Here is a 22684-nt window from a genome sequence, read left to right on the forward strand (position 1 = left end):
CACATTCAAAATTAAACTTCTCCCAGTGTGCACTGGGCTGATTGAAGATGCCAAAGGAACATACACACCTCCTTTTTATCCATAAATATAAAGAATCCCATAGTCCAAAAATGACAAATCAGGTCGAATCGCTATAGTCTGTGGTCATGTGGCAAAACAGCTGCATCATTCACAAAACTCTTTTCAATGTCTCTTGGGCTGACTTATTACTATTTTACTACTAACTTGCCAGAGTTCATCCTTATTTTCTTGGGTCTGCTTTCTATTTTCTGAAAGGTGCCCTTTTGGCTTTCACTGCCTCTTCCACCTCATCATTAGACAGTGTTGGCTGTTTGTCCTTTTTTCAATCTTTTTTTTTTTTTTTTATGTGTGGAATGCATTTTATCTGAACTTCCAAATTCTTTTTTTTTTTTTTTTTTTAATAATGATCATTCCTCATGAAAACTTTCGACCCTGGCAACCACTCCATTTATTTTATTTCTAATTAATTTCCTCATTTTATTATAGTATCTCTTTTAAAAATTAAGCTTTACACATGCTACTCAGTGTGCTAGCGATTAAAAAAAATATATATATACTTTTTAGAGGGGAGTGTCATGGGTGGAGACAGAAGCATAGCCAGGTTTGAGGGTGCAGGGGGAGCGGAGAGTGGACGGCGCCAGCATATATTTTAAACGAGACAGCTCGTGTCAAAAATAAGCACCGTCACCGTCAGAACCCCATTTGGGGGAGCGACCGCTCCCCTGGCGACCCACCTAGCTATGCCTCTGGGTGGAGAGTGGGTGTTCCCACATTATGCAGTTAGCGTGTTATTAGCGTGTGCACTGACTGGATAAGGCAGAGTTAATGGGGCAGAACCTAGCACCTGGCTAAATAGGAGGCGATAGGTACTTGCGTGTTAATTCTATGCAGGTGCTGCACATTAATGACAGCACACGACCTGCAATAACATATTTTTAAATTCTACTCTCCCTCATTAGTGCTGCATTAAGTCTGGGCTTAGCAAATGGGGAAAATCCTGCATTAAGCCCAGGTTTTACTGCAGTTTAGTACTACTACTACTACTTAACATTTCTAGAGCGCTACTAGGGTTACGCAGCGCTGTACAAAATTACAAATCAACAAAGAACGGTCCCTGCTCAAAGGAGCTTACAATCTAAAGGAAAAGGTCCCCTTAGTTTTCCTTGTGGAAAGATCAACTAATGGAATGATTTTTTTTTTCAGTGAAGCTACTAAAATAAAATAAAAAAATGGTTGGAGAAGTAAAATAGGATTACTGATATATAAACTGACAGATGCTATCCTGTAGTTCACGTGGACAGGGCCAGTTTTAGACATGGTGTGGCCCAGGGCAGAAATTAAGGAGGGGGCCCCTGACCCTGATTCCCTCTCCACTGATCTCCCCACCTGCATTGTTCCCATGTGGTCCAGGCCAGGGGCGTATCTGAAGTGCGGCGGTAGGGGGGGCCAGGGCCAGAGTGAGGGGGCACATTATAGCCTCCCCCCGCCGTTGCTGTCGCCTACCTTCGCTGGGGGGGGCCCCAACCCCCGCCAGCCGAGGTCCGCGTCCTCCTGCCGCTGCCGGCTGCCTGTAAAAGAATTCCGTCAGCTGGCGGGGGACCCCCAACCCCCGCCAGCCAAGCCGAGGTCCTTTCATTTCTTCTACTAAAGCTGGCGTCGAAAGTTTCTTCTGAGTCTGACGTCGCTGCACGTTGTACGTGCAGGACGTCAGACTCAGAAACAGAATGCCCCTGAGGCCCCACGCAGATACGCCCCTGGTACAGGCGTCTCTTCCATTTCTCCCCACCATCTCCCTCCCTTCCCCTCACCTTGTGGTCATCTTGAACATTTTTATTTCCCTTCTCAGAGGGGCCTCGGCACAGCAGCCATCCTCATAAACTTCCTTCGGCTGTCACGAATCTTTCTCTCTCTGCCATGATCCGCCCAGGTGGAAACAGGAAATTGCATCAGAGGGGGGCGGATCGCCTCAGAGAGGGAAAGCTTCACGGCAGCCGCAGACAGCTTGAGAGAATGGCTGCCGTGCCGGGCATCTCTGAGACGTTAAATACATTTTTAAAGAAGGTTGGGAAGGAGGACGAGACAGATTGTAGTGGGGACCATGGGACCCCTTGGAGCTGTGAGGCCCTGTTTGCCCCCCCCCCCCCCCCCCAACGCCTTCCTTGCACGTGGATGAGCGCTCCTTATTTCTAGATGTCATTTCTTTGCAACTTCTCTTTACATGTGAGTGAATTTTCTTTTTATGGCTTGTTAGTCTTCTGTTTTTTTTTTTTGTGATCACCTTAACTTAGTAACGGGACTCATTACATCATGTCTCCATGATAAGAACAACACCCAGCCCTGTCTCTGCCCTAAGGGCCATCAAGTCTGGGATTTTATTACCTAGACTATGAGCCTTTATGCTTTTGTAGCCTTTCAGATGCTGCTCTTGTCTTTCCCATTATATGTGTTCTCATAATCACATGTATCTTACCTGTTCTTTATAGGTCATATTTCTCCCCCGCTAGGGCATACAGAATGGCTTGTATTTTGTACCCCCAGACATTTTAATAGGGTGGATTGGGATTTCTTGGGGTAGTAGAAGTCAACTATTGTTGGGTTGGAAGGGTGGAGGGTTATTATAGTTGCTGATTATTTATTTTTTTAATTTGTGATTTATAAACAGTTGCACAGCATAATGTTCCTTTTTATACTTTGATTAAAGACATTTTAAATATAAAATCAAAAGCGCTTGAGGCTTCTGCAGATGAGGACAGAGCACACGGGGATGGGCCGGAGACAGAACCTGCGGGGATGAGGTAGGGGACAGAGACAGAACCTGCGGGGATGAGGTGGGGGACAGAGACAGAACCTGCGGGGATGAGGTGGGGGACAGAGACAGAACCTGCGGGGATGGGGTGGGGGACAGAGACAGAACCTGCGGGGATGAGGTGGGGGACAGAGACAGAACCTGCGGGGATGGGGTGGGGGACAGAGACAGAACCTGCGGGGATGAGGTGGGGGACAGAGACAGAACCTGCGGGGATGGGGTGGGGACAGAGACAGAACCTGCGGGGATGAGGGAGGGGACAGAGACAGAACCTGCGGGGATGAGGTAGGGGACAGAGACAGAACCTGCGGGGATGAGGTGGGGGACAGAGACAGAACCTGCGGGGATGGGGTGGGGACAGAGACAGAACCTGCGGGGATGAGGTGGGGGACAGAGACAGAACCTGCGGTGGGGACAGAGACAGAACCTGCGGGGATGGGGTGGGGGACAGAGACAGAACCTGCGGTGGGGACAGAGACAGAACCTGTGGGGATGAGGTGGGGGACAGAGACAGAACCTGCGGTGGGGACAGAGACAGAACCTGCGGGGATGGGGTGGGGACAAAGACAGAACCCACAGGGATGGGGACAAACTTTGTCCCGGTGTCATTCTCTAGTTAGTACTCTGTGAAAGAAAGGAGACACCACGAAGGCATTAAATGTAGATGCCCTGTTACAGAATTGTCCTTTCTGTGCATCTCCCTAAACTAGACGAGTCTACTAGGCAGACTGGGTGGCCTATTTTCCTTTATATACCACTGTTTACTATGCTGCCGTGTAGTAACTCTGTGAATCATGTTGGGCTATTGCTTATGCCAAGCAAGCTGGTATTACTTTATAGTCCTTCACAGTGTACTACCTTTGTACTGGGAATTTGGCAGCTATGAGTTCTTTACAGGGAACTGCATTTCTGCGGAGATTTCACTTTAGTTTAGTTGCCACACAGATTCTTTACCACTAGGTCCGTGGTTGGCAGGAAGGTCTCAGACCCAAAATGAACACGTGACAATTTTGATCTTGCCGCACGTCCATTTTCGGCGAAAAAAAGAGGCCTTTTTTTTTTTTTTTTTTTTTACAGGCGCTCTATAAAATGGATCAGCGCACGCCCAAAACGCGTGCCTACACTACTGCAAGCCATTTTTCAGCATACCTTTGTAAAAGGACCCCTTGGTTTCTGGTTTTCTACTTGGCCTTCAATGTTGCTACATGTTTTCTGTTCTTGAGTCAATATACGTTTGTTTTCTATTAATACTTGGAGGGTGGGGGGATGCCAAGGTTAAATCTTTGATGGCTTCTTTTCAATTGCTTTTTCTGTAAAGGTTGGGCTCTAATCATTTATGTTCCTTTGTATTTTTATTGACTGAATTCTTATATGTCATCAATAAACATGCTGTAATATAAAATAATGGGGTGGGGGTGGGGGAACTGTTGAAAGTTTGACAGATTGTATCATTTTGTTTTATTGTGTGCACTTTGATTATTTTCATCTTTATATACCCAGATTGTTGGATGAATTTACTTTGGTCATCAATAAAGAATGTTGAAATGTAAAAGAGCATCTATAGGATAATTTTATAAAGGTTTTTTTTTTTTCCATATGGAAGGGCCTCTTATAAAATTTGCCTGTGGTGTGCATGCACCAACAACAGGGGAATTCTCAACCCAGTCCTTGGGAGACACCTAGTCAGTTAGGTTTTCAAGATACCCTCAATGAATATGCATGTACTAGATTTGCATACAATGGAGATAATGCATGCAAATTTACCTCACTCATATTCATTGTGAATATATTAAAGCTGACGGGCTGGGTGTGCCTCAAAGACTGGATTGAGAACTCCTGGTCAGTAAGAGGGCTTGTATTTACACATGAATCATGGCTGCATAAGTAAATAAGTATTTCCATACCAGGAGAGACCAAAGGTGTCCAGCAAGCCCAGCATCCTGTTACCAACAGTGGCCAATCCGGGTCAAGATCCCAAAACAGTACAATACATTTTTTTGCTGCTTAACCTAGAAATAGGCAAGTCCATTTTAATAATGGCTTATGGACTTCTTTTAGGAAGGTAGCCAAACCTTTTTTAAGCCCCGCTAAGCTAACTGCTTTTACTACATTCTCTGGCATCGAATTTCAGAGTTTAATTACACATTGAGTGGAGAAATATTTTCTCTGATTTGTTTTAAATTTACTACTGGGTAAGCATTCCTGGGCATGTAGTTTGGTAAGAGCAGGGGCAGAGTTGCTCAGTGGCAACCTATTTTATGTGACTTATGTCTGGGGAACATTTTGAATAGAAGTTAAGTAGCACTTCTTTTTCTATAAAAATTGTGTTTGGAAGAATAATAGTATCCACTGGAGTGGCTTACATCTCTGAATATCCAGCGTAAGATGCAGTGGTGTAGCCAGACCCAGTATTTTGTATGGGCTCAGAGTTAATTTAGATGGGCCCTTCCTCACCCCCCCCCCCCCCCCAAGAAATATTTTTAAAAAATGATAGATTTTATTTCACATACCCCACATCAACGTCTCTCCTCTTCTGCGGCATCCCGGCAATTGCCTGCCCGTCACTGAACCCGTCCACTCCCAAGTGTACCGTACAGGCATCCCCAGTGCCTGCAGTGATTCATTATTGGTGTCTGCACCGGCCCTGCAGTCTTCTATTGGTTGGGTCCTGCCCTCACTGATGTCATTTCCTGTTTCCTGTCTGGTGGAACCCGGCCGATGGAAGCCTGCGGGGGCCAGTGCAGGCAGTAATAATGAATGACTGCAGGTGCTGGGGACGTCTCTAAGGTACACCAGGGAGGAACAGGGTTCAGTGATGGGTAGATGCTGGCCACGCTGCTGATTACTGCTGGGAATGCCCCAGTGGTAAAAAATAGAAAAATATTTTCTACTGCGGGATTTGGCGTGCGCCAAACTCAGAATTACTGCCGGGCGGATGTGCTACCCTGGCGGTAGTGCTGATCTGGCATGCGCTACCGGTGCGTTAGCCCTCCTGCAGCTTTGTAAAAGGGTCTCTTAGTGTATGATCCCTCCCAGCCCAAAATCTCACAGGTATATGGATGGGTTAATTTTTTTTAATGTTGTTTTTTTTTTTAATTTATTTCTAGCTGAGAGCAACAATGGCTATCACATCATCTTGAAGTGAAGGCTGCGAGAGAGCAGGGACCGGACAGGCTCCCCCTCCGATTCGCTGGGACAGTCACAGCAGAAACTGGAAATGTGAAGATGGCTTTGGATTAACAAGTGTTAAAAGGGCTGTTCTGAACAATCACCACCAACAAAACGCTACTAAAAAAACAAAAACAAAAAAAACCCATAAAAGCATCAAAAACATTCAAAAAGATGTTTTAAAGAATTTTAAAGGCCAACGCTTTATTTTTTTTCTAAATATGTTATAAATATTTGTTTTTATACAATCTCTTGGAGCATTTCTGCTCTTTGGTCACAAACATCCACCTTGTTGTAGAGGGGAATAAAACAGAGAAAGCATTTGGGGAGGGGTTGACATTAGTGCCTTATGCCCCAGCCATCCTTATGACCTGAAAGGAGGGGTGATTACAATTTGCTCTGTAGCTTTCAATGTGCCTTAGATGCTGGTCAGCTGAAATCTTGTCCATACAAACTCAGTAATAGTGTAAATCTTATGCCTATTTAATCCTCTTAAATTGTTTTCCTAGAGGGAATTGCATTTTTTTTTTTTCTTTCCTTCGCCTTGGATAGAACAAAATCAGACCCCTGGGGAGAGTTTTTTTTTTTTTTTTTAACTTTTTGAGTTATATGTTTTCTCTTTCTCTCCATTGGCCGCCCTCCCTTTACCCTGAAAAAGGAAAAAAAAACCCCAAACATACGCAACTGAAGACTCTACAAATTTTATTTTGTTTTGAATGTTGAAATGACACCCCCCCCCCCCCCCCCCCGCTAAGGGTTGCATGTTTTTAGCATTTTTGAGATTATTGACAACAAACCTCTCCTGTGTCTGAAGGACCCGAAACAAAATGATACATTGGACTTTGAAGGCCTGTTTGAAGAAATATCAGAAGATGCAGGTGTACATTGCATGACGATTAGTTTAGTATCTAAAGAGAATGATGTGTTTTGAGACAATATCTTACACGGTTGTCAAAGGATGGCTTTTATTAAAGAAAATATTTTTATACTTTTGACAATCTGTCTGGCTTTTAGATAGTCCGTAACATATCTTGGTGTCATCCACTGATGGGAAATGGTGATTTTGAGAAGCAATTTAGCATGGCACTGCATTGAAAAACTATTTTGATGAGCTTAATTTAACAATAATCCTATATAATAATTTTCACCTCCAATGTTCCATGGCTGCCTGGGTTCGTAACATCTGATGACGTCAGCTAGCCTCCAGCGTTCCGTTCCCCCTCACTGCCCCGCCCTCGCATCAAAACGTAATGACGTCAGATGGTGGAACAGTAAGAGAGAAGGGAACACTGGAGGCGAGCTGACGTCAAGAGGGGAGGGGAGAATTGATGGATGGGATGGGAGGACAGTAGAGGAGAGAATCGCGGGACATGGATGGGAGGGTAGGGGAAAGACAAAAAAATCACTTACAAGAAAGCCTTTCTAGGGCCCGTTTCATTGTTGAGGAAACGGGCTGGGTTCCACTAGTAATAATAATAAAAAGCGAAACCTAGCAATCTCGCACCATGCCCTGCTTAGGAGGAAGCAGAAAAATGTCATCAGGCATCATCATGTTGCTTGAGTGTGGTGGTCTGGTGTCCTTTAAACATGATATTCATGCTTTCCCTCAGTCTGTTCTAGAAAATATGATTTTGGTAAATGTGTACCGATATCTAACTTCAGGGAAAGATACGGTGATCATATTGCTTGTGTTCAAAAAGGGCAGTCTGAGCTTGCCCAGAGGATAACCCACATGTAACATAGTAGATGATGGCAGAAAAAGACCTGCACGGTCCATGCAGTCTGCCCAACAAGATAAACTCATATGTGCTACTTTTTGTGTATACCTTACCTTGATTTGTACCTGTCATTTTCAGGGCACAGACCGTATAAGTCTGCCCAGCACTATCCCCGCCTCCCAACCACCAGTCCCGCCTCCCACCACCGGCTGTGGCACAGACCGTATAAGTCTGCCCAGCACCATCTCCGCCTCCCACCACCGGTTCTGGCACAGACCATATAAGTCTGCCGAACACCATCCCCGCCTCCCAACCACCAGTCCTGGCTCTGGCACAGACCGTATAAGTCTGCCCAGCACCATCTCCGCCTCCCGCCACCAGCTCTGCCACCCAATCTTGGCTAAGCTCCTTAGGATCCATTCCTTGTAGTATTCTCAAGAAACCGAAGTCTGACCCGAGCATAACTAGTACCAACTTAAACTGGTGCATTGGTATGATTCCTGTCTCAGGTCATCTGCTCCTCAGCTGCATTCTCGGCTCCTGGGGGAGGGAAAAGAAAGGTGGGAGTCGGCCATCTTGTAATGGAGACTTCTAGGCCTCTCATTCCAGAACTTCGGTGTCTCGAGCCAAGCAGTGTTGGTGAAGTGACTGAACAAAGTTGTGAGGGGATGCAAACTAGGGGAAAAATTTCCTGGACGGATGCAAATAAACTCTCAAGCAGCAGAAAACTGCTTGGTCAACCTCTTTTTTTTTTCCCCCTCCACCGACCGAAAGCATAAAATAGGAGTGACTGAGCCTGTCCCTTTTTCAGTGCAGCGATATGATCACTGTAAATGATAACACCGTACAAGAGATATTGCTCTGTGTGTGCCTGCCAGCTCATAGAATTTTGCTGAACATTAAAAATTCAAAACGTTTTCATATTTTTATAATATCTTGCTTTTCTCTGTAGAATTTTATTTTTAAATTTATTGCCTTATATTTCCTAATTTTGGCAGTCAGGTATCTTATTGGAGATTTTCTCTGTTTTAAAGATGAGGGATTGCTTTTGCCGTTACACTTTAAAATATAGTGAAGATAACGTTCAAACCGCAGTCAAAAAGCGTACAAATAAGCAGTTGGTTTACGTGCTTAGCTTTATGCCGACATTCAGCAGCTTTGCTCATTAGTTTGGAACTCCTAAATTAAATACTGCAGATGATTTATCCATTTAAAGTTAGGGCTACCGTTCTCCTAACTGGATAAATTGATCTGGGCAGAGGCCGAGCGTTGCTGCCAGCTGCATACAGGGGCCCTTTTACTAAAGGATTGGCACAGTCTGGAAGTGCCGCAGAAGCCCGGTCGTAGTTCCCATCCCTAGCTTGTTCCATTTCTGGCACTACAAAAATATTTTGTGGCACCGGTGCTTACTCAGTGGAAATTGGCGCTGCCCGGTTACCACCGGGTTGGCGCGGGTGCCCTTACTAGGCATCTCAATGGGTGGCGGTAAGTACTCCCTCCCGAAATGGCGCTGAGAGGAGCCCCAAGTGCCTGACTGCCTCATAGCTTTTTATTTTTCTCTTTAAAATGTAAGCTGCTTCTGGAGCCCCACAAGCAGACTGAACATTTAAAACAAACAAAGAATCAAGTGTATGTTGCTGCGGTCCCTCCACCAATCCAGTTCTCTTAACTTTGCAAGTGGGAATGATTTCGGGGGTACAGAAATCTCTCTGGAATAAATTGTCCCCGATACTTTCAGGCCAAGTCTAAGAAAACCACATTCCTGCTGGTGGCACGCATAAGCAGATCTGGCCGTGAGGGTCAGCAGTGAACTTTTTACTGGCGGGTACTTGTTAGGAAGGTAGCCGCTCTGCTTTAAGGGGAAATGTGCAGCAGGAGGGAGAGAAAAAAAACAGGGGGAAGGAATGAGAATTGTGTACTCCTATCAATGTTCCTTTTAATTTGTGACAGGCTCTGTGTGCAAAAATTCTCTCTTATAGAACTTTTTATGAACCCGGTTCCCAAATTTGTATGGTATGAGCCAAGTGCACATCGGGAAATATAATCTAAGGAATATCAGGATTTCATCGGTGTTATGAAAGCAATTTTACATTAAAGGCCCTGTTTACAAAGCTGTGTTAGAGGCCCGCTAGCGTTTAGCTAATCACGTAGATGTCCATAATATTCCTATGGGCATTAAAAACGTTAGCGCACCTTAGAAAACAGGGCCCTAAGTTTATTTTAGCAAATTATTTGTTTTAAATAATTAGAAAACATCAGCCACTAAAATAAGGCAAATACGACTAGTTTCAGTTTCCCTGTTCTGCTTTAAAATTGTCACCACATTACATTTTCTTGTGTACAATGTTTTGCTGTGTGCACGGAGTTCATGACCTGTGTGCACATCGCACAGCATAGAGGGAACACAGCTTTCTATGGCTCTTCAGATATCATAAGTACAAATAATTCAATAGCTATCTTTTTTAATTTTTTTTTTATTGGGTCTTCAAACAAGAGGTCTGTGTGGTTTGAAAAGCTGATCTACTGTTCGATTAGCACAGCCTACATAGAATTCAGTCTCCTCCATTATCAGCACGGGCTGCTAGAACGCTGCTCTTCAGGGGTCCTTTTACTAAGCTGTGGGGGAAAGGGGCCCTGCAGTAGCGACTGCCATTTTTCCCACATGCCAGGGCCCTTTTTACTGCAGCAGGTAAAAAATCCCCCCCCCCCCAAAAAAAAAAATGGCCACCCATTGAGGTGGTGGTATGGGCTCCTGTGGTAACACAGCAGTAACCGGGCAGTGTGCAGCGATGTCCGATTACCACTGGGTTGGCGCCGCGCTATAAAAATTTTGTTTCCGGCATGATGCACACTCAAGCCAGAACGACCACCGATGACCGCGTTGGGCTGGTGGTAGTCCTGAGTTAGCGTGCAGTAAGCCCACATTGGGCTTACCGATGCTTTTATGTAAGGGCCCTCGAATGAATGCATTGCATTTCTATTAGCGTGTCTCAGATATAATTGCCAGTAGGAACCATCGCATAAATAATCACGCTTTTATTCAGGAACTGACAGATCGCTGTGTTAAAAACAGGGGGAACTTTATTAGCAAAGTGCATTAGGCTATTTAGGGACCCTTTTAGTAAGGCGTGCCGAAAAATAGCCTACGCTGGTGTAGGCACGTGCATTGGATGTGCGCAAGTCCATTTTTCAGCGTGCCTGCAAAAAAAAGGCCTTTTTTTGTGGCTGAAAATGAATGTACGGCCAAATTTAAACAAGCGCGTGTCTATTTTGGGCCTGAGACCTTACCGCTAACGTAACGGGTGACCCCCATACATGGCCGATTACCACCTGGTTAGCGCCACGTGGTAGAAAATAAGAAATGATTTTCTGCCGCCCGTTTTGGATGCACGTCAAAATTTAGAATTACCGCCCGGGGTACACAGTAGCCGGGCGCTAGTTCTAATTTGACATGGATTGTACACGCCTCGGCACCTACGTGTCTTAGTAAAAGAGCCCTTAATGCATGGTTTGGCACATGGTAATAGCTCAGGCACAAACACATTAATAGCTTACATGGCATTTGTACAGTTGGTGCTCGCTAAGTTGTGCACTAAAACTTTTTTTTGGGGAAGGGGAAGAACTGGATGGGGCATGGGTGGAGAATGGCCACGGAGAGTGTTTGGTACTTGCCACATAACAAGTGCAGTGCATTCTCATGCAGTCGGCCCGGGTCCACTTAACCGTCTCTTAAATAGGAGGCTGTAAGTGGATCTGAAGTAACGACTATTTCAGTACCGTGCACTAAGGGATGTTTTAATGCAGGATCTGCACACGAGATGCTGGGCAGTTGCTGCATTAGCCCCCTCGTTCTATAAAGGTTGCCAAAAATTTGCACATGCAAATTTATGTGCGTTCCTGATTTGTGCGTGCAATTTAATAGATTATTGAGCCAATTAGTGCCAATAATTGGCTTTTTAACAAGCAACTATTGGCACTAATTAGATTTAATTGGGACCAACATGCATAAAGGTGTCCTTTTACCAGGGGCGTAGTCAGACCTCAGTGGGAGGGGGGGCAGAACCCGAGGTGGGGGGGCACTTTAGCCGCCACCGCCACAACTGCCCCCCTCCCCCGCCGCCACATCAGGTACCTTGTTTGCTGGCGGGGGTCCCCAATCCCACCAGCCAAAGAGTCTTCTTCAGTGCCGGTCAACTCCGGCGCCTTCGTTGTGTGATCATCTGTTTCTGGCGCCTTACGTCCTGCACGGGGCTCTTCGGCTGGCGGGGATTGGGGACCCCCGCCAGCAAACAAGGTACCTCATGATGCGGCGGGCGGGGAGGTCAAATGTAGAGGGGGCCAGGGCGTAATCTGTGGGGGCCCGTGGCCCCACATAGCTACGCCCCTGCCTTTTACTAAGCTGTGGTAAAAAGTGGTGTGCAGTAGTGTAGGCACGTGTTTTGGGCGTGCACTGGGCCAGTTTTTACCGTGTCTGCAAAAAAGGGCTTTTTTTTAAATGGAATGGGAAAAGGGTATGCGGTAAAACTGAAACCAGTGCGCCCCTAAAACTGGCCTGAGCCCTTAACGCCACCCATTGATCTAACTAAGGGCTACACATGCTACACATGCTAAGACAGGTCGGCATGCGCCAACTGCCGGAAGTAAATACATCATCCAGGCGTTATAGGTGCGCACCAAATCTGAAGTTACCACCGGGGGGGGGGGGGGGGTACGGTAGCCTGGAGTTAGTCTCATTTTGGCTCACACTGTATGCATGTAGAGCCTACCTAATGCATCTTTGTAAAAGGGTCCCTAAGGTGCCGGATCCGCGCCTAAAATTTATCTGCAGTCCAAAAAAGGGGGTGCGGAAACGGGAGGGGTCGTAGGTGTTTTCACAGCAGAAAGGGGGTGTGGATTTAAGTTACACATAAGAATTGCAGAATATGGATGCTCGTGAAAATGTAGGCATGGGCATTTGCACCATGTTTTTTTCACTGGTGCAAATGGCCTTGCTTGAATTTACACGTAACCTCTGCTTGAGTGTTTATTCACTATACTGTGCCGAACTTTAAGGTGCGGCTTATAGAATACTGCTTAAGCAGGTATTTTTCAGCGCGGATTATTTTAGGTGCCATATTTAAAATCTAGCTCTACATTTGCACTTAATGCATGTTATTTCTTGTGTTAACAACATTTTGCAGTTAAGGCACTTCTAGCACACTTTTTAGTAAAAGGGCGCTATAGTTTCCTTATTAAACACCATTCTAGTTGTTATTGCATGGTAAATTGAAACCATTTTGGCTTGGTTCATGCCACTGGATGCTGAGTTGCTTCTTCTGGTTGAAGAAATACCTTGAAGTCTTGGTTGGCAAGATTACAAAGCTGAGCTCTGTTCTCCCAAGCAGCACAAAGTGCCTTAAAAGCATCATTTGTAGGCCTTAGAATTGCTTTATTGTGGAGCACATAACTATTTTCATATATTTAGGTGCCTTTCTAGTTGTGGGCAGTGGGTGCTTAACTTAGGGGAGAAAATGTTGCTTTCTTGTTTTATATTGCGGCATGATCCCCAGGGTCACACAGGCCAGTAAATGAGGCAGGGGCGCTGAACGCTCTTTCACCCTTGTGTCCTTTTTCCAATTCGTTTTGTCTAAGCTGTATAGTTCTTGATTTTTCAATCAGAATTTCGAACCTTTTGATCGCTGTGTTTAAATCTAAATGAGAAACAAAGACACGGATGGTGTCGTTCGTTTGTGCGTTTTCGTAAGCAGAGAGACTTTTCAGTACTTATTTATTACGCTTAATTTAACTGAACTTTCAACTTGAATGTGTCCAGTTGCCATGATTTTGTGGAGGTATTTGTACATACATGAGAACTCTTGAAAGCAGGGGGTGGAAAACATGTTCTCTTTGGAGCTGCAGACGCGTATCTGATACTCATGATACCTAAAATTTGCAAATGGATGTTAGTTTCTTTAAGTTGTATCGCACAAATATTCATTGTGGAAATCGTGATAATGTTTGCGGCACTAAGGGCTGGCAGGTGCCATTCCTGCTTCCAAGATTTTGTCTCTGACTTTCTCCTTTCTAGATCTAGCTTCTTGTTTTGAAAAGTAGGATGTTTTTAAGTTGTGGAAGGCTATGTCTACCCAGTTTGTTTTTTTGTTTTTTTTTTAAGCTGAAAAGAATATACAGGAAGGATAGACTTTAGGTCCTGCTGTGTCATTTGAATGTTTGTCTCCTCTTTACCGTACTAACAGCCTTGTTCATGCAAAAAAAAAACAAAAAAAAACAACAAAGTTTGCAAGATTCACTAATATATATTTGTGTACGTGTGCTTGTATATTAATTGTGCAAAACGTTAGGACAAATTTGGCAGCTCAGATTTCCTGCTGCCATGCAGTTGGTGTAGTAGATGAGGCTTCTTATGCAGATGGGGCATTTATTTGTATTTGTAGTAAAAATAAAGGTATGAGTAATATAGGATTCTCTTGCTAGTGATTAGCGCTATCTATCTTGTGGAGGGTGGGGAGGAATGTAGTCTTCCCGTGTTTCTCCTAAAGTGAAAAGAAGTAGCATATTAACCCGTCAAAAATAATGTAGCTCTTTTACTGAAGTGTGAGGAGGTGTCCATCCTTTCGCCGGGGGTGGGGGGGTCGCACTGCACCCAGGGTGGTGTCCTTTTGCTGGTGGAAGGTGTCGCGCTGCACCCGGGGGGGGGCGCATCGGCGATCCGCCCCGGGTGTCAGCCACCCTAGGAACGCCGCTGAGCAGATGTCAGGTTTAATGTATAATTCCTCCGAGAAGAAAGCAGTGGCTCCTGTGGAACCATTAAACGTGACATCTGCTCCCACGGAGCTCCCTACCTTGACTCTATACTTGGACCCCTGAGGCAGGCGTGTACGCCGAAACACAGCCCGTGTCAGGTCATTTACCAATAAAGGACTCCTGTTGTCCCAGTCTTGAAGGCCCAGTTGTGCTTTTTTTTCTGTTTGCTATTTTGTGTATACTGTTTGACCCTCTCTGGTTGCCAGGTCGTTTTTGCTAAGCAGGACATGGAGAATGCCCAGCACTTACAGTACTGAACTTACTGGATACTAACCGACTAAGTAAGTGCATTACTGGTAACTTTAACAAATGTGTTTGACACCTAAACAAGCTGAAAGAATTTTATTAATCTCTTGTATATTAATGATATCAATCTACTTAACGGAGGAAAAGACCTCAAAACCCTTCATTGGTGCATGATGTATATATATAAAGATAAGATAACAGAAATTTCTTTGGCAATTTTTATGACCGTTATTAAGATTTGGTGCACAATGTATATATAGAGGTATAATTGAAAAAGATAACAGAATAATTTAAGAAAAATTTCTTTGGAAGTTTTTTTGACCGATGATAAGAACGGAGTCCAACAATGAGCTGACATTGAAGATATTATACTTGCTGTCAAGCTGGGACTTTTAAAGTCTTTTCCTCCAAGTTAAGTAGATTGGTATCATTAATATACAAGTGATTAATAACATTCTTTCAGCTTGTTTAGGTGTCATACGCATTGGAGTTTGCTGAAATTAAGTCTATATTGAGTTTTGAACTTTAACAAATGGCCAGAATGTGAAAATGTTGGCAATGTCCCTTCTTGCTGCCAGACTAGTTTTGGGCATGTCGCACTTTAAAACCCTATGTTACAGCGCATAAAGCTCAAAACTTAGGACAACAGCCCCCAAATGAGTAAAAACCAACCAACAGAGGAGCTGTATAGAGATGCCTTAATTCTTTTCACTAAAATAGGCCAATGAATGTATAAAGATGCAAGTTTTGGATTGCAAAAGCTCCTCCAGCAATGTACCGTAACTTCCCTGAAATAGTTTTCCTGTAAAGTTTAAACACCTGTTTTTGTTTCTTTTTGTTTTAAAGTAATAAAGTCTCTCTGGAAAGTACATTGGCTGTGCTCAAGATAATATATTGTGTACAGAAATGTGCAGATATTTCTAGTGTTTGTTTAGTTATAATGACTTTGTGTACTCTCCCTTCACGTGGTGGTATGTGTGTGTTCTTTATGGTTATAGTTTAATGATGTGGTTTGATGTTCACTTTCTCAATAAGTACTAATCAGTCAGCAAATATGATCCCTGTGGTTTCTAGAAGAGAGATATGTACAATGCCTTGGTACTTGCAAAAAAAAAAAAAAATGTAACTAAAACTGTGCATTTGCCTTTCGAACAGTCGTTAAGAACTTCCTTTTTCATGAGGACGTATTTTCTTCCTGAGTAGGTACTAATGTATATTTTTTAAGGGTTTTATCTTTTATTTGAAACCTCCTCCAAGTTAGGTGTGCCCATCATTATGAACTTAGGTAAAAGTGAGGCTCAGTGTTAATTACTAACCAGGGGCATAGCCAGACACCCAATTTTGGGTGGGCATGGGCCCAAGATGGGTGGGCAGAAGAACCCCACCCCATCCCACAGGTGATTTGGTCTCTCCTTCTCTCACCTGCATGCCATACAGTCTCTCAAACATTCTCCCTTTCCCGCATACCTTTTAAATAGCAGATTTTCACCACCAGCAGCAAGCAGCAACTAATACACACTGCTCATGTTGGCCCCACGGCATTCCCACTGACACAACGCATAGGTGGGAATACGTCAGAGGGAAGGCTATGGGGCCGGTGCAAGTAGTATGTATCAGTCACTGCTTGCTATTTTTTCGAGGTATGCAGGAGGGAAAGTTGTTGGGAGTTTTTAGCTGGTGGGGCTTGGGAATCTCTGCCAGCCACATCATAGGTGTTCTGCTACTAGCTGGGCCTGAACCCAAAGTGGATGGGCCTGGGCCCACCCTTGGCTACGCCACTGTTACTAACAAACTTTTCTTTATTATTCCGGAAGAACTCGAATACAATGGTGGTGGCGGGAATAAGACAGGAGATCTTGGGAATAAAACCGAAGAGAAGGCGCAGCTAAGAAATGGTCCACTTGATACTTTCGGAGGATCCTAGCATGAATGCTTTTAAAGAGAGCTGTTCTCTGCTATTAATGCTTATGAGTCAGCTTGTAGCTCATGTCAAGGTTTTAGTCTGTACGGAGAATTGATGAAAATCTTGGTAGTCAACATGCGAACCCCAGCAGAGAAATGCATAACCTGACACGAAGTATTCTAAGCTATTGGGTGTGGGTTTTGCACTCCTTCTGTTAGGATGGTGGATTTCCTCCTAGTTTGATGTGGTTTTTACTTGTGCTTCTGATGTTTGTTTGCACTTCGGTTCTGCAAATGCTATTTTGGTTGGGATTTTGTGATAGGTGAGACCTTTTTGTAAGCTACAATTTTACTTTGGCTTGTTGTTTTTTTTATAATTGTATCTGAATTTTGTTTTTATCTTGCTTTCCATTCCTTGTAGCTGTTTCCCTGTTTTTTTGTTTGTTTTTTTTTGTTACTGGAATTGGATTATTTTAAGCTGCTTTTTGTTTTTCATACATTTTGTCTTGTGGGTAAAGTACATATTTTCTACAGGCTGTGAGAAATGCCCGTATTCAATGGTGATCGCATTACATGCTTTATACTTACTGACCAGTGAATCCATTTGGCATTTGGTTAATAAAGAGCAAATAGGTGTGGGTAGAACAGAGACTGAAATGTACCAGTTAGGAGTCATTACTGCCACTTTTTTGTACATGCAATGAGAAGCATATTTTGCACTGGCTAGTGTACAGGAAAACATTCTGTAACTGGAATTATCTAATAAAATGCAATAAATGTGTTTTTAATAAAAGTTTTTTTTTCAATTTCACAATTTTTTGTGTCATTCGTTTAATTCTCCCAGATTATTCTCTTGTCTTTCTGTAATACAGTGGCATAGGAAGGGGGGGCAGTGGGGCGGTCCGCCCCGGGTGCACGCCACTGGGGGGGGTGTCGGCTCGCTGGTTCCCTGCTCTTTCTGCCCCGGAACAGGTTACTTCCTGTTCCGGGGCAGAGAAAGCAGGGAAGCAGCAGAGCCGACGCAGCTCCCAGTGACGTGCACTGGGGGCGGATCAGCCCTCCCGCCTGCCCCCCGCTGCAAGGTAAGGGTGCATTTCGGGGGGGGGGGGTGCGCTCCGGAGGGGGGGTGCGCCATGCCCGTGCTGCACCCGGGGGGGGGGGGGGGGTGTGCACAGCGGCGACCCGCCCCGGGTGTCAGGCACCCTCGCTACGGCACTGCTCTAATATTGCACTCCTTCCTGTAGATCAATAACCACACTAGCTTATAGCAGAAAGTGATATTAGATTGTAAGCTCTTTGAGCAGGGACTGTCTTTCTTCTATGTTTGTGCAGCGCTGCATATGCCTTGTAGCGCTATAGAAATGCTAAATAGTAGTAGTAGTAGTAGGAAAGAGAGAAAACAGTTGCAACCTCAAAATGCTTAAAAGCAAAAGGTATCGTGCACTGCAAATTTTATCTAGCTAATAACAGAATGATGCTTTTTGCAGACCTGACTGAGACTTCCAGGACAGCAAACAGATAACTGTGAAAGAGCAGAGCTCCTGGATCTTTAAGAACCATACCCAGAGTGCTGGCAGCCTCGTGGACATGCCAACGGTTCTATTGTGTGATCTGGGAAGCTGAGAAAGATTCCAACCAATCAAACAGAGACACGTGGAGGGGCATAATCGAAAGGGGTGCCCAAGTTCTCTTGACGCAGGACGTCCTTCCAAAGGGGCGGGGAAACCCGTATTATTGAAACAAGATGGGTGTCCATCTTTCGTTTCGATAATACAATCGGGGACGCCCAAATCTCCACATTTAGGTTGACCTTAGAGATGGTCGTCTTTAGAGATGGTCGTCCCCGGTTTTCAGCGATAATGGAAACCGAGGACGTCCATCTCAGAAACGACCAAATCCAAGCCATTTGGTTGTGGGAGGAGCCAGCATTCGTAGTGCACTGGTCCCCCTGACATGCCAGGACACCAACCGGGCACCCTAGGGGGCACTGCAGTGGACTTCATAAATTGCTCCCAGGTGCATAGCTCCCTTACCTTGAGTGCTGAGCCACCCCAAAACCAACCCAAAACCCACTCCCCACAACTGTACACCACTACCATAGCCCTAAGGGATGAAGGGGGGCACCTACATGTGGGTACAGTGGGTTTCGGGTGGGTTTTGGAGGGCTCACATTTACCAGCACAAGTGTAACAGGTGGGGGGAATGGGCCTGGGTCTGCCTGCCTAAAGTGCACTGCACCCACTAAAACTGCTCCAGGGACCTGCATACTGCTGTCAGGGAGCTGGGTATGACATTTGGGGCTGGCATAGAGGCTGGCAAAAAATATTTGTAAAGGTTTTTTTTTGTGTGGGAGGAGGTTAGTGACCACTGGGGGGAGTAAGGGAAGGTCATCCCCGATTCCCTCTGGTGATCATCTGGTCAGTTGAGCACCTTTTTGAATCTTGGTCGCAAGAAAAAATGGACCAAGTAAAGTCGGCCAAGTGCTCTTCAGGGACGGCCTTCTTTTTTCCATTGTCGGCTGAGGATGCCCATGTCTTAAGCACGCCCCAGCCCTGCCTTCGCTATGCTTCCGACACGCCCCCAGGAACTTTGGTCATCCCCGTGACGGAAAGCAGTTGAGGATGCCCAAAATCGGCTTTCGATTATGCCGATTTGGGCGACCCTGGGAGAAGGACGCCCATCTCCCGATTTGGGCGCCCTTCTCTTTCGAAAATAAGCCTGAAAGCAACCCTAGGTAAAAAGTCGAGCAGAAACGTGAATAGTAGGGGCAGACGAATGGCCTTTCCAGCAAGCACAGAGGCAACTCCAGAGGTGAAGCCAGGGACCAAAGGTTTATTGAAGCACCAAACACTAAAACGGACTCAACACGGAGCCGTGTTTCGGCGTAGGATGCCTGATTCGGCAGTCACAAAATCTTTTGGATAGATTCTCTGTCTTTTGCAAATACAGATTTATATAAAGGAACAGTGGATGCTCCTTTGAGTATATCGTGCAGAACTTAAAACACCGTCTGACCAAATCAGCGGGGGAAAAGTAAAGCGTTTGCATTACGAGTTCTGAAATGAAAGAGTTAAAGTGGGAATTGAACCCAGTTCTTGATGTTTGCCGCATTGACCACTACTCCATCCACTTACTTGCTGCTTTCTTAAAATGTCCGTAATATCTGGATCCGTCATAGAACCAGCATCTACTGTCACTGTCACATCTTTGGGAGGTGGTAGATGGTCAGTAGACCACTGGGGAATTAAAGTGGGGGGGAGGGTCATGCCTTCATCCTTCCAGTGGCCAGCTGGTCAGTTTGGGCACCTTTTTATGACTTAGTCCTGATTGAAACAGGTCTAGATAAGAACATACATGTACTACTTTTCTGCCCTGGACCTTTTTTTTTTCTTTTCTTTTACCACAGACAAACAGCCAAATGGTAAGCCCACCCAAACATGCCTCCGACACACCCCCTTGCTATTTATTTTTGTTACATTTGTACCCTGCGCTTTCCCACTCATGGCAGGCTCAATGCGGCTTACATGGGGCAATGGAGGGTTAAGTGACTTGCCCAGAGTCACAAGGAGCTGCCTGTGCCTGAAGTGGGAATCCAACTCAGTTCCTCAGGACCAAAGTCCACCACCCTAACCACTAGGCCCTTGCAAATCACCAATGTGGCCGCGGGGGAGGTGGTTGGGAGGCGGGGCTAGTGCTGGTCAGACTTCTACGGTCTGTGCCCTGAAAATGTCAGATACAAATCAAGGTGAGGTATACACAAAAAGTAGCACATATGAGTTTATCTTGTTGGGCAGACTGGATGGACCGTGCAGGTCTTTTTCTGCCGTCATCTACTATGTTACTATGTTACATACATTCTTTTTAAAGATTGGATTGCACTGTTTTGCTTTGATGTTGTACACATCCGATACTGCATGATTTTAAAACTAGATGTTATTTGACCCCTGACGCAGGCCTATGAGCCGAAACGCGTTCCGTGTCGGGTCAGATTTGCTGTGAATACATTAAAGATCTGCCACCCATCGCTCTTCGTTGTGCGTTTGTGCTTTAGTATTTAGCGGAGTGCTTCTCCCTTGACTCTCGGTTATTACTGAGAGGATAAAATGTTTACATACTAGTAAACGTACCCATTGATAGATACGAAAAGAAAATTATACTGGTAGTTCAAGCTTCTCCTTCTGACCTACAAATGCACTCAGTCTGCAGCCCCGCATTACCTTTCTACCCTCATCTCCCCTTACGTTCCCACCCAAAACCTCCCCTCACAGGACAAATCCCTCCTCTCAGTACCCTTCTCCACCACCGCCAACTCCAGGCTCCGCCCTTTCTGCCTCGCCTCACCTCACCCTATGCTTGGAATAAACTTCCTGAGCCCTTACGCCAAGCCCCCTCCCTAACCATCTTCAAATCCTTGCTCAAAGCCCACCTCTTCAATGTTGCTTTTGGCACCTAACCTTTATACCTTTCAGGAAATCTAGACTGCCCCAATTTGACTGACTGTACATTTGTCCTTTAGATTGTAAGATCCTTGAGCAGGGACTGTCCTTCTATGTTAAACTATACAGCGCTGCGTAACCCTGGTAGCGCTTTAGAAATGTTAAGTAGTAGTAGTAAACTCTGGTTTTGCCTGACATAGATCAGTTCATAGTACAATTTAAGGAGGGTGCTAAAGGGTCCATTTGGGAAATAGATGCCTTGGGAGCCTTCTGATGGGATTATTACATGCCTGCGTTAGGCTTTAGAAACCAGTTTGACCGGTTGAACGGTGTAGTTTGCTGGCTGCTTGCAAAGATCAAATAGGACTTAACTTACAATTTCTAATTAAAAAAAGAGATAAGATGAAGTAAGATTATCAAACAAAGGCTCGGAAAGGTAGATACTTTCTCGCAATCTCTGGTGAAATCAAGGAAATTCTAGTAGAACAGGTTTGAGAAGTTATTTTGCTTATTTGCCCTCTAAAGGTGGTTTTCATCTACTTATTTTTAGATGTGTCCCCTCAGCGCCTGACTCAATTTTTAAGTCAATCTTGACTGGCAACATGGCTTCCAGTTATAATGTGCTAAATACATTTTCTTTTTCATATGTGGGAACATTTTTGAAATAAATTCACCTTTTCATCAGTGACTCCAGTTATCATAGGAATAGCTCATGGTATTGGGTGCTGATAAAAAAAAATAAATGATTTGGAGCCATTTTGATATTTATGGAAGTAGACCTTTGTGCATTGATTAATATGAAAACAAATTAAGTTTCAAATTTATTTGGTATACTGCCTTATAGACATACCATTCAGGTGGTTAAAATGTAAAGAAGATGTGGTAAAGGCAGTTAGCTTAGCGGAGTTTAAAAAAAGGTTTGGACGGCTTCCTAAAGGAAAAGTCCATAGACCATTATTAAATGGACTTGGGGAAATCCACTATTTCTGGGGTAAGCAGTATAAAATGTTTTGTACTTCTTTGGGATCTTGCCAGGTATTTGTGACCTGGATTGGCCACTGTTGGAAACGGGCTTCATGGACCTTTGGTCTTCCCCAGTATGGCAATACTTATGTACTTATGTAAGATACAAAAAGAGTGAACTACAATTCACATATAGGAAAGAAATAGGAAGGAGTCACTCTTGTAATGTATCTCTAAAAAATCGAAACATCTGGATCTTTACAGCAACTGTTCAAGAGTGAAAGGGGAGATGTGAATCGCTTGTTTACTCTTTCCAAAAATACTAGGACTAAGGGCACGCAATAAAACTAGAAAGTAGTAAATTTAAGACAAATCGGAGAAAATATTTCTTCACTCAACATGTAGTTAAACTCTGGAATTCATTGCCAGAGAATGTGGTAAAAGCAGTTAACTTAGCGAGGTTTAAAAAAGGTTTCGATAACTTCCTAAAGAAAAGTCCATAGTCCATTATTAAAATGGACTTGGGAAAATCCACTGCTTATTTCTGGGATAAGCAGCATAAAATGTACATTACTGTTTTGGGATCTTGCCAGGTACTTGTGACCTGGATTGGCCACCAC

General features: G+C 44.6%; 1 protein-coding gene across 1 annotated transcript in view; it reads left to right on the plus strand.

The window, feature by feature from the left end:
- Positions 1 to 6653, plus strand: part of TFCP2L1 (transcription factor CP2 like 1) — a 153548-nt gene extending 146895 nt beyond the window's left edge. The window contains exon 15 of the mRNA XM_030209603.1: positions 5935 to 6653. Coding sequence (XP_030065463.1) covers positions 5935 to 5972 — 38 coding nt within the window. The 3' untranslated portion in view covers positions 5973 to 6653. The remainder of the gene's footprint in view (positions 1 to 5934) is intronic.
- The last annotated feature ends 16031 nt before the right edge of the window (positions 6654 to 22684 follow it).

Source organism: Microcaecilia unicolor, chromosome 7, assembly GCF_901765095.1.
Source record: "Microcaecilia unicolor chromosome 7, aMicUni1.1, whole genome shotgun sequence".
NCBI lineage: Eukaryota > Metazoa > Chordata > Amphibia > Gymnophiona > Siphonopidae > Microcaecilia > Microcaecilia unicolor.